Raw genomic sequence first — 17,208 nt, 5'->3', positions numbered from 1 at the left:
TTGTGCCCTGCCTATCTAAAGTCTTCGAAAGCCAAGTTAATAAACAGATCACTGACCATTTCGAATCCCACCGTACCTTCTCCTCTGTGCAATCCGGCCTCATTAGCCGGTCATGGGTGCACCTCAGCCACGCTCAAGGTACTAAACTATATCATAACCGCCATCGATAAAAGACAGTACTGTGCAGCCGTCTTCATCGACCTGGCCAAGGCTTTCAACTCTGTCACTCACCGCATTCTTATCGGCAGACTCAATAGCCTTGGTTTTTATAATGACTGCCTCACCTGGTACACCAACTACTTTGCAGACAGAGTTCAGTGTGTCAAATCGGAGGGCATGTTGTCCGGACTTCTGGCAGTCTCTATGGGGGTACCAAAGGGTTCAATTCCCGGGCCGACTCTTTTCTTTGTATATATAAATGATGTCGCTCTTGCTGTGGGTGATTCCCTGATCCACCTCTACGCAGACGACACCATTCTATATACATCTGGCCCTTCCTTGGACACTGCGCTAACTAACCTCCAAAAGAGCTTCAATGCCATACAACACTCCTTCCGTGGCCTCCAACTGCTCTTAAACGCTAGTAAAACCAAATGCATGCTTTTCAATCGTTCGCTGCCCGCACCCGCCCGCCAGACTAGCATCCTCACCCTGGACGGTTCCGACCTAGAATATATGGACAACTATAAATACCTAGGTGTCTGGCTAGACTGTAAACTCTCCTTCCAGACGCATATTAAACATCTCCAATCAAAAATAAAATCTAGAATCGGCTTTCTATTTCGCAACAAAGCCTCCTTCTTTCACGCCGCCAAACGTACCCGAGTAAAACGGACTATCCTACCGATCATCGACTTTGGCGATGTCATCTACAAAATAGCTTCCAACACTCAACTCAGCAAACTGGATGTAGTCTATCATAGTGCCATCCATTTTGTTACCAAATCACCTTATACCACCCACCACTGCGACCTGTATGCTCTAGTCGGCTGGCCCTCGCTAAATATTCGTCTCCAGACCCACTGGCTCCAGGTCATCTATAAGTCTATGCTAGGTAAAACTCCGCCTTATCTCAGTTCACTGGTCACGATAACAACACCCACCCATAGCAGGTATATCTCACTGATCATCCCCAAAGCCAACACCTCATTTGGCCTCCTTTCCTTCCAGTTCTCTGCTGCCAGTGACTGGAACGAATTGCAAAAATCGCTGAAGTTGGAGACTTTTATTTCCCTCACCAACTACCTCTTACAGCTACCCCCCTACTTTTTTCAATTTCCGCCTGAAGACATACCCAAATCTAACTTCCTGTAGCTCAGGCCCAGGACCAAGGGTATGCATATTATTGGTTTCATTTGAAAGAAAACACTTTGAAGTTTGTCTAAATGTGAATTGAATGTAGGAGAATATAACACAATAGATCTGGTTTAGATCTGATAATACATGTAATTTTTTTTTTTTTTCATTTTTATTGTTGTATCATCATGTTTATAATGAACAAGACAAAACAAACATTCAGATAGGATGATGGGGACAATTTCAGTGAAAGACATAAGAGGGCCACAGTACTTGTGCAAAGTTTCAGAATGATAATTTCCAAAATGAGTGTGCTACGTGAAAATGTATCATGAAGTCACCCAGGTGTCCCACACAAGTAGCCCAAATGTACTCAAGTGGCCAAATTGGTGAAGTTATACATTTTGAATGGATTAACTATATACAAAATACCAAAATGGTATTCTAACACACACACCCAAAAAATGGAGAAAAAACATGAAAAGAAAATATATACATTTACAAAATAACACTTTCAATATTTGGAAGACCCTCAGTCCTCTACACAATATTGTGCTGCTGATGCCAGGTGCCACAACAGTCTCTTTCTGCTGTAAAGCAGAGGGTCACCAAGCATGTGGTGCAGGTGATGGGGGACTTCATTTTGCAAAGAACACAGTGACGCCTCCATGCTGTAACCTTTTGGCCCTGAGGCACATCCATGCCTGCAGAAATACATTTGGGCAGATGAACACTACTTGTGGCAGGAGCTGGATGAACCAGCTTCAGTGGGGGATGGAAACCTTGGCACTGGGGGCTCCCACTCGATGTCAGTGTCACTGTGAAAATGTTCAGTTAGAATAGTTTCACATATGAGCCCTGTATCAACAGGTATAATAAACAGATATATATAGAGTACAGAGAACATAAGGTTGAATATATTATTATAGACCTGCTAGATCTACTGTCTCATTTATATTATGACAGACCAGCTAGATCTACTGTCTTTATTACATTACAACAGACCAGCTGTATCTACTGTCTCCATTTCACTTTGGCCATTGTTGTGGGCCTGCCCTCCCCTCTAAAGCCTCAAATAGGCTATTTCATTTCACAAATAATATTTTATATTACTAATTTCAAACAACGGCATTGGCATGAAAAAAACTTACCAGTCCAAAACGATGTCCTTTGCGTTCAAGAAATATTCCTAAATTCGCTAATTGAATCGTCCTCCAACAATCTCTGTCTCACTTTCCCGATCAATTTCTCCTAAAATTGTGTGTACATCTGTATATCTAGACTTAGATTTAGCTTTCCCTGACTTAGTCGCCATACTGATTGATATATAAACAGCTGAAGATGTGCTTTACCAAAACAACGCTGTGCGTAACATGCGTGGCTCCTTCCGATATGAATCTTCAATGGCGAATGAACCTCTTTATGCCGGAGTTTACTGCAAGGGTTGGTCTTCCAACACATAAACATTACATATTGCTGTTTACCTCAGCTCATTGAATATCTACCCAGCTAGATTTCAAGACGATCGGTGGTCATTGGGTTAAAATACAGTCAATACACGAAACAGCGGTCCTATCATTAGTGCACAACGATGTCATTACTTGTTGTCTTCAAATCAATTTCTTTCAGTCAATACGTCCCGCGAAATGACCCATCAGGTTTGGTTGTGTTACAATCAAACCAGTTGATTGCAATGAAACCAAACATGACTGGAAAAGTCACGTATAGTGTGTGTATTTACATCGAATGTGTCGTCGAAAATGGAATGAGACGGTTCACAAAATGTTTCGTGTTAGGCTATAAAAATGGATTTTATCAAACAAAAGACCAGTCATTGTGTAACAACGAGCATTGGGATTGCAAACAGAGGAAGATCGTCAAAGGTAAACTATTTATTTTATTGCAGTTTGTGATTTTTTTTACGCCTGTGCTGGTTGAAATAGTTGTTTTTTATGGGTCTCTATCCTCAGATAATCGCATCGTATTCTTTTGCAGTAAATCCTTTTTTAAATCTGACAACGCAGTTGGATTAGCAAGATTCTACGCTTTCGAAACATGTGAAACACTTGTAATTTCATGAATGTTAAATATGACTATTTATGTAACGATCACCGTATGTTGTCGAATTTCATCCCGCTAACCGGTTCGATGCGCAGAGAGGTTAAACATCAACTATCTGAGCAGCTAACCGATCGCTGCAGCTGTACATACTCCATCTGTTAATAGCCCACCCAAACTACCTACCTCATCCCCATACTGTTTTTATTTTATTTACTTTTCTGCTCTTTTGCACACCAGTATCTCTACTTGCACATCATCATCTGCTCATTTATCACTTGTGTTAATCTGCTAAATTGTAATTATTCACTCCTATGGCCTATTTATTGCCTACCTCCTCATGCCTTTTGCACACACTGTATATAGACTTTATTTTTTCTACTGCGTCATTGACTTGTTTATTGTGTTATTGACTTGTTTATTGTTTATTCAATGTGTAACACTGTGTTGTTGTCTGTGTCACACTGCTTTGCTTTATTTCAAATCAAATAAAATTTTATTTGTCACATACACATGGTTAGCAGATGTTCTTGGCCAGGTTGCAGTTGCAAATGAGAACTTGTTCTCAACTAGCCTACCTGGTTAAATAAATAATAAAATAAAAACTAACCCACAACCCGCCTTTCAACTAGAAGCCAGGGCTTTGTTCATGGGCTAGTAGCTTAGTACCGGCAGAATTCTCCAACTCCAGAGAATTGAATGAGTGATTTATTTGTTTATTTAGACCCAACTTAAAAATCATATTCATTAGTCACAAGGAGAAATGGAAGTGTTTTCTCCCCATTTTATTTAGTGGTAATGAAAAATGACAGTGTCCCCACTGTTGGCTGTACGGGGGAATTTATCACCTGTTTAATTTCATACTCGACTAGGCCCGGGCTCAGCTTCATTGTCGACACTGACAAAGTGGCAGGTTAGCATAGTGCATCACCTTGGGGTCCCGGCCCATTTTAATTGAATTCACATTTACTAAACAGGATTATGGGTTGGGATATCACACGGTGATGCACTATCCACTCACCAATATGGAGAAAGAGAGAGAGAGAGAGAGAGAGAGATATGTGGAAAAGAGCTCTTCAAAAGAAGATCAGGGGGTTTATCCTCCTTCGCAGCATCCATCCATAACCAGCACCTGTATCTATCTATCCTGAAACCTTTTTCTTTCTCTCTCTCCTCCCTGCCACTCCATCCTTCTTTATGTAGCAGGGGTTTATTTGGATTCACATCCTTCAGCAGCAGTCTGTCTGAGGGGTTGACAAATGGTGCGAAAACAAACACAAGTCCGGAGCAACAAGCCACCAGCGTGTCTGGACTGACCAAGGTCACACTTTTTTCGATCCCACCTAATACACTTCAAAACACAGATGTGTATGAAGTAGCGGGGGGAAGTCTATATAGGTACATACAGTGGTGGAAAAAGTACACAATTGCCATACTTGAGTGAAAGTTAAGAAACCTTAATTGAAAATGACTCAAGTAAAAGTAGAAGCGACCCAGTAAAAGTCTAAACGTATTTGGTTTTAAATATACTTAAGTATCAAAAGTAAATGTAACTGCTAAAATATACTTACAGTTGAAGTTTACATACTGTTGGAGTCATTAAAACCTGTTTTTCAACCACTCCACAAATGTCTTGTTAACAAACTATAGTTTTGGGAAGTTGGTTAGGACACCTACTTTGTGCACCTACAAGTCATTTTTCCAACAATTGTTTGCAGACAGAATATTTCACTTATAATTCACTGTATCATAATTCCAGTGGGTCAGAAGTCTACATACACTAAATTGACTTTGCCTTTAAACAGCTTGGAAAATCCCAGAAAATTATGTCATGGCTTTAGAAGCTTCTGATAGGCTAATTGACATCATTTGAGTGTACCTGTGGATGTATTTCAAGGCCTACCTTCAAACTCAGTGCCTATTTGCTTGACATCATGGGAAAATCGAAAGAAATCCGCCAAATACCTCAGAAAATAATTGTAGACCTCCACAAGTTTGGTTCATCCTTGAGAGCAATTTCCAAATGCCTGAAGGTGCATGTTCATCTGTACAAACAATAGTACGCAAGAATAAACACCATGGGACCACGCAGCCATTATACCTCTTTGGATGGAGACAAGTTCTGTCTCCTAGAATGGGATGTACTTTGGTGTGAAAAGTGCAAATCAATCCCAAAACAACAGCAAAGGACCTTGTGAAGATGCTAGAGGAAACAGGTACAAAAGTATCTATATCCACAGTAAAACGAGTCCTATATCGACATAACCTGAAATGCCGCTCAGCAAGTGTTGGAGCGAACCATTAAGGAGAGAGGTGAGCATTAAATAGGTCTAGTTGCCAGGCTGAAATAGCAAGGACATGCACATTAACACCCAGGCTATACTCTATTTTTGAAAGAGTACATTAACCAAGACCATACGAACATTTATGACAGCTGGACATACTATGGTCAGCAGGATACAGAAAGAAAGATGGAAGCAAGATAACTGATGACTAACACGTGAAACATAAGCATGCAATACATACATTATTTTTAGAACATGGAAAGAGGTCTACCATCATTATAACCTAACCAAAAGCAGATATGGGCGTTAGTGGGCGTGAACTAGCTCTGAAATGAGAAGAAAATAATGGAGGAAAACTGAGCCCTTCCATGGAGGGCTGCGACAGAGCTGCGACAGAGCCTGGACTAGAACCAGGATCTCTAGTGGCACGACTGCGATGCAGTGCCTTAGACCATTGCATCACTCGGGAGGTCCTGTTAAGTAATACAAATATTACTTTTGACGATATACTACAGTGGGGCAAAAAATAATTTAGTCAGCCACCAATTGTGCAAGTTCTTATTTTCCACCATAATTTGCAAATAAATTCATTAAAAATCCTACAATGTGATTTTCTGGGTATTTTTTTCTCATTTTTCTGTCATAGTTGAAGTGTACCTATGATGAAAATTACAGACCTCTCTCATCTTTTTAAGTCAGAGAACTTGCACAATTGGTGGCTGACTAAATACTTTTTTGCCCCACTGTATATAATTTTGACTATCGCAATATCTTTGAGCTAGTTGGCTGTAACTGCACCAAAACTCCAGTATTCTTCCTTTATAGCTTGTTCTCCATCATCTTTTTGGTCATAGACTGTTCTCTCTGCTACCACACGGCAAGCCACACGTCAAGCGGTACCGGAGCACCAAGTCTAGGTCCAAGAGGCTTCTAAACAGCTTCTACCCCCTAGCTATAAGACTAATGAACATCTAATCAAATGGCTACCCAGACTACTTACTGTCAAAGTTGTGCGCTACTGGTGGAGAAGTCAGGTGACGGAGAGCAGAGAGTGAACAGGCGCACACTTTATTTAGGCAGAGGCAAATAAAACAAACAGAAGCCACTGTGTCAAAACCAAAAGGTAAGAAGAGCAAGGTGCGAAACAGTCACGAAAATAAGCAAATGTTTAACAATTAAACATCCTTAGTGAAATACCATGGAATACAGGGGAAAAACCAGCCTGACGCGTAACACGAAACACGTAACAAAAACAATTCCACACAAAGACATGGGGTGGGGGGGAACAGAGGAATAATTACATGCAGTGTGATTGGGGAATGTAAACCAGGTGTGCAGGGAACAAGACAAAACAAATGGAACAATGGAAAAATGGAGCGGCGATGGCTATAAAGCCGGTGACGTCGACCGCCGAACGCCGTCCGAACAAGTAGAGGAGCCGACTTCAGCGGAAGTCGTGACACTTACATTGCCCCCCTTTTACGCTGCTGCTATTCTCTTGAACTTTGCGACCTTTTGACACATTTCAGGCTTCAAACATAAAGATATAAAACTGTAATTTTTTGTTAAGAATCAACAACAAGTGGGACACAATCATGAAGTGGAACGACATTTATTGGATATTTCAAACTTTTTTAACAAATCAAAAACTGAAAAATTGGGCGTGCAAAATTATTCAGCCCCTTTACTTTCAATGCAGCAAACTCTCTCCAGAAGTTCAGTGAGGATCTCTGAATGATCCAATGTTGACCTAAATGACTAATGATGATAAATACAATCCACCTGTGTGTAATCAAGTCTCCGTATAAATGCATCTGCACTGTGATAGTCTCAGAGGTCCGTTAAAAGCGCAGAGAGCATCATGAAGAACAAGGAACACACCAGGCAGGTCCGAGATACTGTTGTGAAGAAGTTTAAAGCCGGATTTGGATACAAAAAGATTTCCCAAGCTTTAAACATCCCAAGGAGCACTGTGCAAGCGATAATATTGAAATGGAAGGAGTATCAGACCACTACAAATCTACCAAGACCTGGCCGTCCCTCTAAACTTTCAGCTCATACAAGGAGAAGACTGATCAGAGATGCAGCCAAGAGGCCCATGATCACTCTGGATGAACTGCAGAGATCTACAGCTGAGGTGGGAGACTCTGTCCATAGGACAACAATCAGTCGTATATTGCACAAATCTGGCCTTTATGGAAGAGTGGCAAGAAGAAAGCCATTTCTTAAAGATATCCATAAAAAGTGTCGTTTAAAGTTTGCAACATGCCACCTGGGAGACACACCAAACATGTGGAAGAAGGTGGTCTGGTCAGATGAAACCAAAATTGAACTTTTTGGCAACAATGCAAAACGTTATGTTTGGCGTAAAAGCAACACAGCTGAACACACCATCCCCACTGTCAAACATGGTGGTGGCAGGATCATGGTTTGGGCCTGCTTTTCTTCAGCAGGGACAGGGAAGATGGTTAAAATTGATGGGAAGATGGATGGAGCCAAATACAGGACCATTCTGGAAGAAAACCTGATGGAGTCTGCAAAAGACCTGAGACTGGGACGGAGATTTGTCTTCCAACAAGACAATGATCCAAAACATAAAGCAAAATCTACAATGGAATGGTTCAAAAATAAACATATCCAGGTGTTAGAATGGCCAAGTCAAAGTCCAGACCTGAATCCAATCGAGAATCTGTGGAAAGAACTGAAAACCGCTGTTCACAAATGCTCTCCATCCAACCTCACTGAGCTCGAGCTGTTTTGCAAGGAGGAATGGGAAAAAATGTCAGTCTCTCGATGTGCAAAACTGATAGAGACATACCCCAAGCGACTTACAGCTGTAATCGCAGCAAAAGGTGGCGCTACAAAGTATTAACTTAAGGGGGCTGAATAATTTTGCACGCCCAATTTTTCAGTTTTTGATTTGTTAAAAAAGTTTGAAATATCCAATAAATGTTGTTCCACTTCATGATTGTGTCCCACTTGTTGTTGATTCTTCACAAAAAAATACAGTTTTATATCTTTATGTTTGAAGCCTGAAATGTGGCAAAAGGTCGCAAAGTTCAAGGGGGCCGAATACTTTCGCAAGGCACTGTATCTATGCATGAGTCACTTCAATAGCTCTACCCACATGTAAATATTACCTAAATTACATCGACTATGCGGTGCCCCCGCACATTCATTCTGTACCGGTACCGCCTGTATATAGCCTTGTTATTTTACTGCTTCTCTTTAATTATTTGTTACTTTATTTATTTTTGGGGGGCTGTATATTTCTTAAAACTGCATTGTTGGTTAAGGGCTTGTAAGTAAGCACATGTGACAAATAACATTTGATTTGATTTTACAATTTTCCAGCACTTTTATTTACATGACTGATCAAAACTTGTTTTCTCATGGCTCCCACGTCCCTCTGCAGCAGACATGGTGAGCAACATGTTTGGAACATCGAATCGCAAAAAAATCACAGTATCGAATCGCAACACATGTAGAATTGTGAAAATTGCAATACATTTTGTATCGGCACCTAAGTATCGTGATAATATTGTATTTTGAGGTCCCTGGCAATTCCCAGCCCTAGTACGGAGACGTGCAAGCACACACACACACAAAGGGGTGAAAAAGATGAAAAATGTTGACATTCACACGGGTCATGATCTTGGTACAGTGTTTTTTTACAGACAGGCGTGTTTCCTGGCCCTGATATTGATAGTACTGGGGTGACTCAGGCCATGTTCTTCAGAAGGTCACACCCCTTTCTCTACTTTACTTCCCATAATCCACCCTGTCTACTACTTCCCTCTAGTCATCACCTCATCCTATTAGTAAATCACACATTACTTCCTCTATTGCTTCTACAGTTTTTATTTGCTTAGCCAATTCCCAGCTCTTCTTTAAAATAGAGCAAAACGTTTTTTATTTTCTCCTCTCTCCACCGTAGTGTATTTGCTCATCTTAATGGCGATCCCTTGGCTAAATGGATTCTGGTTATGACATGATTGAGTAAAAGAAGCAGGCAGACACGGGTGCTGGGAGAATAGCTGATGCAGACATCTTCTCTGCTAATTAAAAGGTTCATAGGCAGTGCGGGTGGCAGCCACATCAAAGACCAACAGCTAATTACTGCCCCCCTCCTTCGATTAACTCCCTCCCTCTCTTCACTTTTATTTATTCCATTTCTTAGGTTTATTTTGATATTTTTCTATTCCTTGAGTTTGGACGTGCATGTGCAGAATATGAATCGGGTTGTGAAGGCTCTCTCGGCGCACTCCCACATTTCCCTTCTCATGGCAAGTTTGCATAAATGGACTCAGGTGGCCAGGCAGGCCGGGGCCTTGTTTATTTAACAGCTGCTTTGGGGTCAGTTGACTCATGCATTTGCATGGAAACCCGTCATTCTGGCCTATCACTGTCCCGAATCAGATAGCGTGTGGGCTCATCGTATGGTGCTGACAGACATTTTGCAATGCAATATCGCGATAAGCTTTAGAAGACTCACAAAATGGCCTCTTACATAGTGGTATCAAATCCATTTTACAATCCTTTTTTATCATCTCCATTCATCATAATCAACACAGTCACAATGATAGCGAATCCTAATAAAGTGAATTCCCTTCCATTCTATCGACCCCTCGAGCCTGTCAGAGTCCATTGCTGATGACCCATATCAGGCTGAGGAGACGGACTGCTGCTCCTCTTGTCCCTGCACCGCTCACTACAGAGTGACCTGCCCCATAATCCACTTAAGAAGATGGGTTATGCTAATTGGCACTTCCACGACTACACTATTGATTTACCCATTAGGGCCAGCGGGGGCCTTGCTACAGCACCCCGTCAATACAGATGGGAGTGATTCAGATGGTCAAAATAGGCATTTGGGCTCCCTAGTACTTTACATCTGGTTTTAAGTGTTGTACAATAAGCATTATAACTGGTCTGGAGGATATCAAAAGGATAACTTGCATCATTCTTGTAACATCTTCCTCTGTCTGCCTGTGGAGTATCGTCCTCTTGCTCTCTCTCTCTATCTTGGTTTTTCTCCCTTTCTCTCTCTTGCTCTCTCTCCCGCATTCCTTCATTTCCCACAGGAGTCTTGTAAGTGTAGCTGGTGTCAACTGTCAGAATATCAAAAGAAGGACCCTCCTATTCTCCAGGGCTGAACTCCCTCCCATTTTGTTTGTATTAAATAAAACATTGTGGTCATGTCTTGCCCTGACCATAGAGAACCCCAAGTGCAATAGGTCAGAGCATGACTAAGGGGTGTTCTAGTCTTGAATTTCTATGTTGGTGTGAGTATGGTTCCCAATTGGAGGCAGCTGATGATCGTTGCCTCTAATTGGGGATCATGCTTAGTGTGGTCCTTTTCCCACCTGCGTTTGTGGGATATTGTTTTGTTGTCCCTGCAATTTATTTGTCCCTGCAATTTATTATGTGACTTGATAAGCACATTGTAAGGGGTGCGTAACTGGTGGCAGGGAAGTCGCAGAACTAGGTAATAGCCGGAGCAGTTTAATTCCAAAACCAACGGCATAAAGAAATAACAACTTGCGTACAAAACCCGATGCGCACCAGTAAACATGTGCACCAGCACTTACAACAAACAGTACCACACAAAGACATGGGGGGGAACAGAGGGTTAAATACACAACACGTAATGAGGGAATGAAAACCAGGTGTGTGGGAAAACAAAACAAAACAAATGGAAAATGAAAAATGGATCGGCGGTGGCTAGAAGACCGGTGACGTCGACCGCCCGAACAAGGAGAGGAACCGACTTCGGTAGAAGTCGTGACACACATTTTTATTCCTGAACTTATTTAGGCTTGCCATAACAAAAGGGTTGAATACTTAATGACTCAAGACATTTCAGCTTTTCATGTTTAATTCATTTGAAAAACATAATTCCACTGAAGGCCAATGACACAAAATCTCAATTTAATTGATTTTAAATTTAGGCTGTAACACATCAAATTGTGGAAAAAGTCAAGGGGTGTGAATACTTTCTGAAGGTGCTGTATATTATATTTCTATGGAATCTCTATTCCAATATTTTTTCAGCTTTCTAAGTCTCCGATCTTTGGAAATAATTCCGGATGGTCGTTTGTCCTTGTTACCGCTCTCTGAAGAACCATTTTCATAAACATTTCAAGGACGGCTCGTTGAAAAGGCCTCTTTGATCCAGTGAAGTTGACTGTTTTACAGTAAATTAAAAGTTTACCTTCCACAGTCGCCAATACAAAAAGCATCTGAGTTATTTTTCTCTGAAGTCTGGTGAAAAGGTGTATTTTTCGGTTTTTATACAACTTAGTGACCGACATCGGTTTAATTATTTGAATTTCATTCTGTTTTATTCAGTGACCTCAATGCGCACATTGCACTGCAGGTTCTCTAGAGATAAATCAGATCATATGCAAGAACAAGAGGGGATACATAGAGCAGTTTCTTTGAGGTATGTCTACCGGAAAATACATGAGCTAAGTGATTAATAGTTTGTATTCAGCAGTCATAAAAGTATGTTTATTTAGAAAAACTACTAAAATAGTGATTTTGTCAGACAGCGTAGGCAGCAGCTCTGTGGGGCTGAAATGATGACTTGGAATGAAATAAAGTCATCAAATAAAACAAACGTAATATACATAATAACAAAAATATTTTATTAAAGTAATGTGTATAAATGATGGTTCATAAGTGATCAGCAGGCATGGGCAGTCACTACCATCATGGATCTTTTATTGATAGTCTGTGTTGTTACAGCATTCAACCCACATAATGCATAGTGCATTTAATGTAAAAATTGAAATAAAAAAATAAATACAAAAATAATAATTTTTTATAATCAAACCGAAACGGACCTCAAAAAGCACTAACCGTTCAGCACTACTGGAGTGGATTGATAATTGGATCTTACAGAACACTGTGCAATTAGTGGCTTCCTCATATCAGGAAATCTGTGTCCATGAAACAGGCTCTTGCATTGATTCCCCCTCGCAGGGATGCAAGTGATAATATTTTTCTCCTCCCTCTATCTTCAACTTTAATTGAAATGTAAAGGATGCCTCTCTGGTGGCGCAGCAATGTTGTGCCTAATTTATTTTGTCAATTGCTGGTCCTCTCCATGGTTGGTCATTATCTTGTACTTCCAGCAGCGCCTTTGGTTCAATCTCAGTGCCAACGTGAAGAAAATTCCAACATCAAAAGGTGGCGTGCTCTGAATGTATAAACACTCTTTTTTGGGGGGGAAGACAAAGATGGAAGGCATTTTTACTGATGTATCAAAAGGTTAGGGGTTCTTAAAATGTGTGTCTGTGCTGGGCTGTTAATAACCACTTCCGTTTTTTCTCTGTGTGTTGTCTTTGCAGAGTGTGGTTCAGGAGGGTCGGCCTCAGGTGTTGAGAGCTGCGAACAGGATAGGTGTCGTACGTTTGGAGGCTCGTGGGACGAGGACACAGAGGATGACCGCTGTGTCTGTGACTTCGACTGCAATCGCGTGCCTCGCAACCTGGTAAGCCTTAACCTCCATAACTTAGCCTTCCCAACAACAACCCTCTACTTGGGTTTTACTTAAATAGTGGTGGTTTTCATTTCACGCAAGCCTATGTAATTCCTAGATAATGAATGCATGACATCTGACATTTACATTCAGTTAATATTAGTGCAATTTAATTTTCATATTGAGATGGAACTTGTCGCATGGTTTGAAAATGAACTATGTACATAAAGTCATTTGAAATGAAATTGCTATCACACGCTGCTATGTTCCAGCATTCATATGCGTATGACTACAATTCTCCTCAGGTGTGTGGCTCAGATGGGAAGACCTACAGCAACGAGTGTGAGATGAAGAAGGCCAGTTGCGAAAGGCAAGGGCATCTGCTGATCCAGAATCAGGGACCCTGCACAGGTGAGCTGCCTGGACATCCCACCATAAATGATCTAAGATCAGCCAGAGTAATAATCCATCTCGTACACTGGATTCACACAGTTTACTACTTTGTTATAAAGCAAATCCCAGAAATCCTGTTGTTTCTTCTGAATAGCACTTTGGTGGTAACATATCCAACACAGTGTCATTTCCCAGATTCAATGTTGCTACATATGGCTCAACGTGCATGTGGCTACCAAAGGCTCAACATGAAGAAGCTCCTATTTCTCTAGAGACATCCACCACAGGTGCTAGGCAGTTCAGTAGGGAACACTAGTTATACTCGAGTCTCTGCCTTGGCAGTGCAAACCACAAGCTTTAACTGAAGAGACAGTATAGTGATGTTTCTGTAGTAGGCCAGAGTGAAGCCAAAGGCACATAAAAAATTCTGTATGATCACTGCAGCCTGTTTGATTCCTAGCTGTCCTAAAAAAAAGAGGGAGGGAGCAAACGAAAGGGAGAGAAGAGAGCGATACGCTCGGATTTCACACTCGCATCCCTGTAGAGTTGTCCCTGCTAAGCTGGCATTTTGGCTGCTTTCTGTCACGCTTCTCCACCATCTGCGGATAATCAATCCCTTTTCTTGTGGAATGCTATTGGTGTGCGAGCTCTGGGTCCTCTTCTTCTTCTTCTCCCAAAAAGCTCAGATCAATGGGAATCTCATTGGGCCCTTCTTCATTAGCTATACATGCAGGAACTTGTCTTTGACCATGGTTTGATCTTCAAGCCTTCAAACACACTCAAGAAAAGCTCCTGTTGGCTTTCACGAACTAGACAAAACAAACAGGGATTGACCTCAACACGATCTTGTTGTTTTGTACTGTCCTATGTTGTTTATAAACAACTTATGTGTGGTGTCTCTGGGAGTTCTTTGATCTATGACAGCTGTCTCTGAAGAACTTTCAAGCTGTCCTATTTTGCATTTTCTATCGGATAACTGGGTCAGTGATTCCAGTCTTCATGAGGTCTAAAAAGATCCTGTGCTATATACCGTTGCTACGTGCAGAGGCACTCAATTCTCTCCTAGGAGACATACAAAGGCTACCTGTACAGAGCCGTGGCAGCAGCAGACCTTGAGATAGAGAGAGTAATACTCTCACATCAGAGAGAACTGCATTATGCCAGACAATGGCCACTGAAGAGGAAAACCCTTGAAGGGTTGAAGAACATATGAAATTAAAAGTTCTCCCTTGCCCTAATAGGCTCAGTACAGATAGTAGCAGGAGCACTGAAAAGTGTCAAGTTAATGAACTGTGTCCAAAGCCCATCACTGGAGTGGGAAAGCACTGAAAAAAGAAAGAGCTAGTCATCACCATTAGGCTTCAGCTCATATCCACACCAGTAAGAGTGTGATTTATGGGCCGGTATCTGCAGCCTCCAAACTCCAAATGAGAAACACAAGAGAGGAAGAAAGAAATAGAGAGTGGAGGCCATTTTGATCCAAGGCTTGGAAAGAGTTTGAGCGATAAGATAATATATTGCCTTGGCCGTTGAACCACCTCCCTGCCTCCCTCTTTTCCCTCCATCCTTCCATCTCGCGCTCTCGTTTCCCTTATACACAAGTCTCTGTTGGGTAACATATTTGTTTAGGGTGTGTTGTATGTGGGTTTTCTTTTCGAGCTGTCACGTCAGCTTGGAATTTGGCACACGCACAGACAAAACAACTACACACATACGCTCACAGATTGGCCCAGTCCATCACATTCAGCCGTAGACTTGTTCTTTTCTGCTTCTGAAAGCTTGTAGAGATGTTGTGTCGCATGCTGCAATTTCACAGGAGAACAAATGAAGAGAATAGGCCTCCTAGGATGTGGCAAATGTCAGCTGTTCCACTAGGAGCACCATTGTTTTCAGGTAATGGCATAATTTCTCCCTGATTTTGAGCCGTTGTCAGGATTGGGAAAGTAGAATTGTTATCTAGAAGCCAGATGCCAGCTTTTCACCTCTGGCCCTCGAGGTGAACCTCATTGTTCGCTAGAAGTTGCACGTTGTTCAGAGATTGTGTCTTCTAACTCCTTTTAAAAGAGCCTTCACTGTCACTCTAAAAAGTTGTTTTATCTTTTCTTTTGTTCCATCCTCGTTCCCATCTCATCAGGGATTTCAGCCACCTCTCCACCAGAGCTGACAGCGCCACAACGCTGCATTCAGTCAGTCTACGGCTGTTGCCGCGACAACAAAACGGCGGCCCTTGGTGTGGGACTCGCTGGATGCACCAGTAAGCGTGCCAACCTCTTACCTGACATCTGATCTCTCACCTATGACCACTTGTATTATATCCATCACAATGGTATTAACTTATTGATGTACACAAACAGCCTAGCATACATTTGCTGGAAAGGAAAACCTGCATACGAAGTGATATCTGAAGGTCTACGTATAGGGCCGGTTTCCAGGACACAGATTCAAGTCTAGTATTGGACTAAAAGCTCTTTCAGTCAGTGCTGCTGAGGGGAGGACTACTCAAAATAATGGCTGGAATGGAGTATTTGGAATGGTATCAAACTTGTGTTTGATACCATTCACACCATTGCAGCCATTAAACTCCATTCCAGCCATTATTATGAGCCGTCCTCCCCTCAGCAGCCTCTGCTGCTTTCAGTTGAGATACGCAATTGAATCCCGGACTAAGCTTAATCAGTTTCTGGGAAACCGTCCTTTAGTGGTCCATCTGATCCCCCTCTGGCATCGCCTCAGACTGGAGAGTTGTTGTTTTGATGTTGTAGCTGTGTAAAATGATCTCATTAATGAAATCATCCATTCAGTCCTATCCTTATTGTGTCCCCAGGTACGTGCCAGTGTAACCCGTATGGCTCCTACAAGGGGACGTGTGACCCGGGCAGCGGCCAGTGCTCCTGTAAGCCCGGCGTCGGGGGACAGAAGTGCGACCGCTGTGATCCAGGCTTCTGGAACTTCCGTGGCATTGTCACAGAGAACTTGAGCGGCTGCACACGTAAGAGACCTCCTCCTACTTCGCTGCTTTCTGTTTTCTTCACATTAACTGTCCCGATGTAGGGAACAGAAGAGTTTTGGTCCTGTGCACTGCTTCATTTGTAAATCGGAAGGTGCCGGAACCAAAAGTGAGCACGAGAGGAGGGTGATCTGGGTAGCTCTGATGTACCTTTATAATAAAGCATTGCATCGCATTTGCATAGTGGTATAGAGCAGTAGAGTATAGGTTCTTACAGAAGTTGCACACATGGGGTACATTTTTAGTAGCCTAAGGGTCCTGGGAAAATGTTGCTTTTTATAAACGCATTTCATGCAACTCTGCACCATTTTACATGACTGGAGACTTTTGCAGTATCTTTAATACTGCACAAATGATCTAAATGACACTGAGAATCTGAGATCAATAAAAACGACCTTGTCTTGAAACCATCAATAGCCTAGGTGTGTGGTGAAACACATATTGTAGGTTACAATGTGAGGAGGAAATTATCCTTCTAAAACTGCTTTCCAGTTTCACTGACTCACCCAATGATGCACAGCGCACTCGCCGGTGATGGCCGATGTGTTCATGCCAGAAGCCTATCTGTCTCTTGTTTAACTTTGTAAAACACTATTTGGACGTTGATCAAATATTCTGGTAGCCAACAGCATCGTCTTCTCTTTGCAGCAGGAGCCATTTGCTTTCCAACCTGTGTTTTCCTG

General features: G+C 41.9%; 1 protein-coding gene across 10 annotated transcripts in view; it reads left to right on the top strand.

Annotated features, from left to right (window-relative positions):
- LOC110491868 (agrin) overlaps window positions 1–17,208 on the top strand; it is a 519,837-nt gene that overhangs the window by 403,608 nt on the left and 99,021 nt on the right. For all 10 annotated transcript variants that reach the window (XM_036946758.1, XM_036946756.1, XM_036946757.1 and 7 more), the window contains 4 exons: window positions 12,995–13,137; window positions 13,431–13,536; window positions 15,653–15,772; window positions 16,343–16,507. In XM_036946758.1, coding sequence (XP_036802653.1) covers window positions 12,995–13,137; window positions 13,431–13,536; window positions 15,653–15,772; window positions 16,343–16,507 — 534 coding nt within the window. The remainder of the gene's footprint in view (window positions 1–12,994; window positions 13,138–13,430; window positions 13,537–15,652; window positions 15,773–16,342; window positions 16,508–17,208) is intronic.

Source organism: Oncorhynchus mykiss, chromosome 16 (genome assembly GCF_013265735.2).
Source record: "Oncorhynchus mykiss isolate Arlee chromosome 16, USDA_OmykA_1.1, whole genome shotgun sequence".
In the NCBI taxonomy this organism is placed as follows: Eukaryota; Metazoa; Chordata; class Actinopteri; order Salmoniformes; family Salmonidae; genus Oncorhynchus; species Oncorhynchus mykiss.
This window is presented reverse-complemented; position numbering and strand designations above follow the sequence as displayed.